At 41.2% G+C, this 8,472-nt stretch overlaps 1 protein-coding gene across 1 annotated transcript; it reads right to left on the bottom strand.

Annotated features, from left to right (window-relative positions):
• Positions 1 to 3,830: 3,830 nt before the first annotated feature.
• On the bottom strand, positions 3,831 to 6,127 carry LOC147851987 (putative L-type lectin-domain containing receptor kinase S.7). The gene has a single exon (XM_087334501.1). The coding sequence runs from the start codon at positions 6,044 to 6,046 to the stop codon at positions 3,848 to 3,850; it is 2,199 nt and encodes a 732-aa protein (XP_087190627.1). The 5' UTR covers positions 6,047 to 6,127; the 3' UTR covers positions 3,831 to 3,847.
• Between the last annotated feature and the right edge of the window lie 2,345 nt (positions 6,128 to 8,472).

The raw sequence follows: 8,472 nt of genomic DNA, 5'->3' as shown, positions 1-8,472 counted from the left end.
ATTGTTTAATTTTTCGATTAAATACTTTCTTGTGGTAGGTGTTGTTGATGTTGTTGTTGAGGCCGTTGATGTTCCTTCACTCAAAGCCATTTCTGTAGACCATACGGATCAACCTGTAGAGAATGCTTAGAGAGAAAATGGATATCTAGGATTGTTTTGGCTTTGATACGATGTAAGTATTTCAGATAACAAAGCTTCTATGTATAAAAATGCCCTAACATAATTATTCTTATTGATGGTATATATGTAGGTACAATCTTGGGAAAACAGTTACATACATGAACCTTCACGATTCTTGAAGTAAAATAGTTGCATGTGAACCTTCATGGTTCTTTATTCATGGTAAAGTATTTTCTAATATCATAATATATATTGCTTACATTAATAATGTTCTAACAAGATGGAAGATATTGGTGAGTGTGGCAACCGTGTTGGAGTATCTACATGAAGGTCTCAGGGGGGTGTATAATCCATAGAGATGTGAAGGCAACCAATGTATTGTTGAATAAAGAATGGGAACCAATCCTCGTGGACTTTGGTATGGCGAGGCTAGTGTCACGTGACAAACTGGGGGCAACAACGACAGTCGCGGGCACGATGGGATACTTGGCACCTGAGCTAGTGTACACAGGGCAAGCCATGAAAAAAGCCAACGTGTACAATTTCAGGATCCTCGCCCTCAAGATTCCATGCAGTAGGCGTGTCCTTGATTTCAACCTCTGTCCAAAAGAGATGCACTTGCTGGGTTTGGTGTGGACCCTTCATATGAGTGACAATCTCATGGATTTAGTTGACCCTTACATGTTGCAATTTGATGACCATGGCATACATGATGAGTTTGAGAAGGTGATGAGTCCAACACATTCTCATTGAGGGACATGTGCTTCCATTGCCTATGTCACGTCTAGATTTGTGAATGAACAACTATACCCCTTCCAGCTTAGAGATTACATCAAATCCTCCTACGATGAATGGTTCCTCTAGTTTCCCTAGGAGTTTATAAGCTTTTTGCCATTGGAATTGTGTACATTTTTGTTCATAACACTTTGTAATTGTTGGCATATTATGTCACCGACTTCTATTTGCTTTGCACAATCTACAAAACAATAAATGAAATAAGACCTCTATTTGCTTCACACAATCTACAAAACAATAAATGAAATAAGACCGACATGTTCGCATAGACAACAACATTCTACGGTTGCATGTGTCTTGTCAATATCCCTATAATCCTCACTTAGAGTGCACATCAATCAAGTTAAAGGGGATCAGTCCTCTAGTTTGTTTTCAAGTTTATAATATTACGTTAACACTAATACACAACATATAATAACTTGCTTTTGATCCAACCTTCTATGAAGAACAAATGTCATCAACATTTTATACAAGTGGCAACCCCATAATTAGGTACAAGGCTCTATTGTTGTTGGCATGGAACACCAAAGAATTGTCATAGAAGTTACAGACCACCCAAGAATTGTTACATTAGCATTGAGAGATACTTTAAACACAAAATACTTTTAAATGCAAGGTGCTACCATTGCCTTATTTTTGTGGATCATCACCATCATGCATTCAAGCTTTTTGACAAGAGATCAAAGGATTTCCATACTCTCATGTCATGGAAATACTAGTTATTTGCTAAGGTGAACAACTTTGAACATGCTGCATTGCAAACATTATCTCACCATTCATGAAAAAAACAATAAGTTGTTTAGTGATTACTCAGGCATTAATGTGCATTCAAGTCACAAATTTTTGTTATACATCCACACATTTGATGGCAGGCCATGAGCCAACACCATGGAACACCATAGTATCATTTCCTTGGGTGGTGACTTACATCCATGGGTGATTGGTGGGGTTCCATCACCCAGATCCATGGAACACCATAGTCTCATTTACTTATGTATGGGTTTCACCATGGAAATTTGTTACCTCCCTCGAGCTTATTTCATATTTAGAGCATCCCATGAGATCACTAAAGCAAAATGTCAGCAAACTTATTGCAAGGAAATAGCAAAATATGGAAAGCCTCGCTCAATAGACCATGTAGCTAAATGCAATCCAACAGTTCTTCATTTATATCTAAATTAATATACACATGTGTAAGTGCACCTTGGAAGTGGATGTTAATGATCAAGAGCTTGGATCAAAGTCTTAAACACAAGCACACAATGTTCTCATCTAGAAAATTTACAATGTACACACATACAGTAGTTATGGAAAACCCAAGAGAGCTCAATCCACATGCACAATCTACATGAAGCACGAATTTGAAGATAGATGATCTTAGATGAATAGAGATGGCCACACTACATCGTTATTATAAAGCACTCTATATCCTTTAACAACAAAAGTTGGCAACATGGGAAACTGGTCACTCTATTTGAAATGAGATAATTATCGTTAGTCCACAACAATTCCATAAGCCACTTAAAATCAAAACATTGTTAAAAAGAAGAGAAAATTTTCATAAAATTTGTGCTACCTCGCATTGGACTACTAGACTACATGATTAAGTTTTGAATTTGGTATAACAATAAATGGGGGTTGAACTATGAAACATCTGAGTCTTTATGGGATCATCACTAGATATGACCATGGTCACGCCTAACATTCCAATGGCACCCTAGTGAAAAATACCTCTTTCCCCGATCACAAGTTTCTTGTTGTCGAGTTGAATATCTCGCAATCACCTTGATTTAATGACCCATGCTCTAGCCACATCGGAATCAACATCAACAACTTGCAATCTATTAAGACTATGGATACTTCGGGCATTGTCAGGCTCTCCCTGCTTCGAAACTTCAGTTTTCAAGCCTGGATTGAGTTCAATGACTCCACAAACTTGGTCCAAGTTTGGTTGATGAACTATGGAAACCAATTTTATAATGGATGTTGATAAAGAAGTCATATATCAAGTATCCTTTTTCTTATTTAAAGTGCCATTTCCTTTGTCATAGTCATATGTAGATGAAAACAACCTTCGAAGCTAAGATTCTAGTACATGTTTTTTAAAGAACTACTCGCAAGCTCATATTTTTTATTTCCTAAGATATTAGATGTCCAAATAACCAGGCTCTTCTTTCTCTGGAGAGGAAAACACACACAAATAATCTTTGAACATCATATGCTATAGTTAAGAATTCTTGAAACTAGTATGAGCCATCGCTTATTGTTTCCTTAAGATATTTTCGTTTACCATTTCTTTTCTCTATAATTTATCGTCATTGTCACTATCATTGTCTTCTTTTTCATTCATCGTAAAAAATTTATCATCCATTCAATCATTCATCATCATGAAAGCTACATACCATGCCATTCCAATTTTTGCACCATTCCATGATCAAGTGTACAAATGCCAATAAGAGACATAAACAAGATGGAAAAAACACTTTAATGTTGAGTAGAACCAAGAGTTGAGGTTTTCGAGATAAACCCAAAACCTTTGTTTAATGTGTCGATGAGAGTCATAGGAGACCTATAGACCAGTCCCCGGATATGGATAGTCAATTATGGTAGAGCATCATATAAGTTATGTCATAGGACCCATCAACAAATTATGATCATATTTAAATTACGTTGCCCTAAATTCATGAAGACACATGTTATTATAAAGTAACCCTAAATGTTCACCTATAATGAACAGCCCCATTACTAAAATGCTCAAACAAAAGTAAAGTACCATATATATTTGAACTTTTATTTCATAAATTGTACATTGTCTAGATATCAGATTGCAAAAAAGTGAGGCCATCATGAGTCATGACATATTTACTAATTATTAGACTTAGAAAATGTTGTCATGAAGTAGAATGTGACCAAACTCCCAAATAAAAGAGAATTACAAAGTAATGGAGAAATCAGAGGATTTGCTATTCCACGTAGGTGTATTTGAGGTGGATTCTAAGGTGTGCGGGGGACCATGATTCGATATTGGTCGATCCGGACGTGATATGGGCAACGGTAGGAGATGGCCTTCAATGAGAATGTGTCGGACATTTCTCATGCTTGGCCGACACTCCGTTTCCGGGTGACAACAGTTGAGTGCCACATGAATGACCCCTCTCCACATCATCATCACTTTCTCAAACTCATCATGTATGCCATGGGCATCAAATTGCAACATGCCAGGGTCAAGTGAATCCATGAGATTGTCATTCATATGAAGGGTCCACACCCAATCCAGCAAATTCATCTTATCCGGGCTTAGGCTGAAATCGAGTACACGCCTACCGCACACAATCTCGAGGGCGAGGATGCCGAAACTGTACACGTCGGCTTTTTCCGTTGCTCGACCCGTGTACACCAACTCGGGTGCCATGTATCCCATGGTGCCCGCGGCTGTCGTGGTCGTCCATATCTTCTCATGCGACACTAGCCTCGCGAGACCAAAGTCCCCGAGCATTGGTTCCCAGTCTTTATTCAACAATACATTGGCTGCCTTCACATCTCTATGGATCACACACCCCCCGAGACCCTCATGTAGATATTCCAATGCGGTCGCCACGCCCACCAGTATCTTCCATCTCCGGTCGCTCGTTAGCACTACGGTCCCTCCCTCGATCTTATCCTTCGTGTAAAGTAGCTTATCGAGGCTACCATTGTCCGCGTACTCATACACCAACAATGCCTTCCCTTTCTCGTAGCACCAGCCTCTCAACCGCAACAAATTGCGATGCCGAATGCTGCTTATGATCCTCACCTCCGATGCGAAAGATGCCTCTCCACCCGCTTTCACATCGTCTTTCAGCTTCTTGATGGCCACTAGCTGCCGAGATGTCGGATGTTCATCGGGCAACATACCCTTGTAGACTTGGCTGAATCCACCCTCCCCAAGCAGCATTTTCTGACTGAAATTGTTGGTGGCTCTCTTCAACACATTGTAGCTAAATTGTCGGATGTCCGCGCTCGCCGCCTCATGTGCAGCATACAGTTCAGATTTCTTCGGCCTCAAGATGCAGCGTAATGGTCCACAGCCATTCCGGTAGGCAATGATGAATCCAATGACGACGATGATTAGGAAAAGCACTGAAAAAGAGATGACCAATATCAACCGAAGTTTCAGAGAAATTTTGGTTGGCTTACCATCGGAGGCAATGAAGTACCATGAGTAGATGGCATAGCCAGATGGCTTGGAATCGTTGGCATTTACAGTGGATCCGCTTGTTGCCGTGATGCCAACCCACATGGATGTGTGATTAAACACACTAGGATCGATGGAAGCTTGCAATATGAGGGATTCAGCTGTGCGTTCGAGAGGAATAGCATAGTCAGTCCTGTTCCCATAGTTCATCAGCCAAACTTTGACCATGTTTGTGGAGCCATCGAACTGAATCCAGGTTTGGAACCTGGAATTTCGATGCAAAGAGAGTGGATTGTTGTCACCGGAAGTATCGGTGGTGTTGATAGATTGCAAGCTATTGATGTCAATTCCGATGTGGCTAGAGCTCGGGTCGTTGAATTGGGGTGATTGCGCGATATCGAACTCGACTGCGAAGAAATCGTGACCAGGAAAGGAGGTAGTAGAATTGATGAAGGTGTCATTAGAGAGGCCAAGGTAGCCACCAGCACTGTTGTGTGGGAATGCCTTGTCTTGTGCAATGAAGAACGCCATTCCTTCTCCACTCAGATTGCTTCGGGTGATTATCTGGAAGGAGAAGAATGTGGAGAAGGAGACAATGACACCCGAATCGTCGAAAAATTTTATGGGTTGTTTGGAAACTACACGATTGGCGCTTCGATTGAGATTAGTGCTTGTGTCAGGGTTTGGGGTGAGCGACACGGTCTTCTCATTATCCAGGGTTGCTGTAGCTTCAGAATATCCCTCACCGCTCGGCACGATGGAAATGTCGAAATTAGAGAAGAAGTCGTCCGAACCTGGACCGAAGGCGAAGCCCTGAGACATGGCCATGGCCACGTTATGTGCCGTCGGCAATGACGATCCCAGAAAGCAAATGCCGAAGAGATTGGGTGGCGCACTTTGCAGTATCCATCGGATTTGCAACACGAACCAGACCAGATTGCGAGGCTTGAATTTCATTGTATGTGGCCGCGATGATTTAGAGAATCTATACTCTTTAGGATGTTGGGAAGAGTGACCTACAAGTCTTTATTTTCTTATGTATGTCATTAGGTTGCAGAAGAAGATAACATTGTGGCCTACTCTATCTAGGTATTTCATACATAATACACACAATCAGACCCAAACAATTCTTGAGTCTTGACTATTAACTCCCACATGGGTGGGGTCTGGTCTCCCTGTAAATTTTAATTCCTTAATTGATTTCTTTTATTGCAAATTGTGATATCAGTGCAATATCTTATCGTGAGAAGTTTTAATGATCACATATGTAGTAGAAAAAAGTCTAAACGATGGTTTAATGGTCCCAGATGAGTCTTAATTTTTTGAATATAATGACATTGGTTTCTTTTATTGCCAATTGTGATGTCATTACAATATTTTATGCTTTGAAGTAGTGATCACATATGTATTATTGGCAAAAATAAATGGTCAAAAATTATGGTTTGCTCTAAGTTGTCGCACTCATGAGCTTGGTCTAAGTTGGTTTGAAGTGGTGGGAGATTACAAAGGTTTGCAACTCTTGAAAAGTTAGACAAGTACATGAGAAGCTTAATTTAAATCTCATTAGAATCTTACTAAATTAATCAAAGATGAATGAGTAACTCAAGTTATGATTATAACTAAAATTATTAATCTTTGATTTGGTTTAAACAACAAGAAGACAATGAGTGATGTATGTAAACTAAGAGTTGGGACTCAGCCAATTTGGAGTTGGCCACATTTGGTTCTAGAGATCCCTCCCTCTCCACTTTTCGCTATCTACTACAGCCCGATCCACTATTGTTGGTCACAAGGGGCATGTTGTCCCCTTTATAAATTCTAATATACCCATTGTCACCATCTCAACCCCTACACATAGAGAGAGTAAGGTCACTAAGACCAATGAAAGTGCAGTTCAAGCACCTTGGGCTCATCTTGCTAGTCTTTATGGGATCATCACCACATATGACCATGGCCATGTCTAACATCCTCTCCTTTGATCCAAGTAATTCGAGGACCTGCATCAACTCTATCTTTGATATCTCCATTGTGCATAGCGGTGGGCACCAATATTACAGAACTACGGCAAACCTAGATAATGCAAATATCTTGTGGATCATTCCGGACGCTAGCGAAACCCACAATCACAATCTAAGCGGCGGGCGTATCGTCTCCAAAGAATCGATCGAATTCTCGAACCATATGACAGGTGCCATTGACATGTCTTTTAACACATCCTTCTCCTTCCGGATTGTCACCCAATCGGATCGGAGTGGAGAAGGCATGGCCTTCTTCATTGGACAAGACAAGACATTCCCACATAGCAGTGTCGGTGCCTACCTTGGCCATTCCAATGTAACCCTCATGGAAAATACCTCCTTTCCCGGTCACAAGTTTTTCGCAGTCCGAGGTTGATATCTCGCAATCACCCCAATTTCATGACCCAAAATCTAGCCATGGCGGAATCGACATAAATAGCTTGAAATCTATTAAGACTATCGATACTTCAGGCATTCCCAGCCTCTCTCTGCTTCGAAATTTCAGTTTTCAAGCCTGGATTGAGTTCAATGCCTCCACAAACTTTTTGGTTGATGAACTATGAGGACAGTACCAACTATGCAAATTCGGTTGACTGCAAGGGTCAATCCCCAGTATTGCAAGCTTCCATTGATCCTAGTGTTTTTCAAGACACATCCATGTGCGTGGGCATCACGGCAACAAGTGGATCCGGCAATATCAAGCCCTCTATTCGTGGTACTTCTCGACCTTTGATGCGGCCAAGTCGGACCAACATTTCTCTTCTACTCAAATCCTCCAATCCTCCCAACCATGAGGATCTAGGGTTCATATTGGGCATCTCTTTTTCACTGCTTTTCCTTATCATCTTCATTGGGTACTTTACCATTGTTTACAAGAATGGGGGTGGGGCATTCTACTGCAACTTGAGGCCAAAGACATCTGAACTATGTGCTGCTTATGAAGAGGCCAATGCGGACATCCAACAATTTAGCTACAATGTGTTGAAGGGAGCCACCCACAACTTTATGACAAAATGGTGCTTGGAGAGGGTGGATTCCGCCAGGTCTACAAGGGTATATTGCCCGATGAAAATTCAACATCCCAACAGCTGGTGGCAATCAAGAAGCTCAAAGAGAATGTGAAAGAGGGTGGAGAGGCGACGTTTGCATCGGAGATGAGAATCATAAGCAGCATTCGGCATCGGAATTTGTGGCAGTTGAGAGGTTGATCGTACGAGAAAGGGAAGGCATTGTTGGTGTATGGGTATGCCGACAATGGTAGGCTCGAGAAGCTACTTTACACGAAGGATTGGATCGAGGGTACAAACATACTGCTCACGAGGGAGCGGAGATGGAAGATACTGATGGGTGTGGCGACCGCATTGG

This window comes from Azolla caroliniana, unplaced genomic scaffold (genome assembly GCF_043228905.1).
Source record: "Azolla caroliniana isolate FFs.n. ecotype wild unplaced genomic scaffold, voAzoCaro1.0.p SCAF_18, whole genome shotgun sequence".
NCBI classification, from domain to species: domain Eukaryota; kingdom Viridiplantae; phylum Streptophyta; class Polypodiopsida; order Salviniales; family Salviniaceae; genus Azolla; species Azolla caroliniana.
The sequence above is the reverse complement of the archived record's forward strand: the minus strand, read 5'-3'. Positions and strand labels throughout refer to the sequence as shown.

Excerpts from the sequence above, each read along its gene's own strand:
- LOC147851987 (XM_087334501.1), bottom strand. The coding sequence starts at position 6,046 with ATGAAATTCAAGCCTCGCAATCTGGTCTGGTTCGTGTTGCAAATCCGA.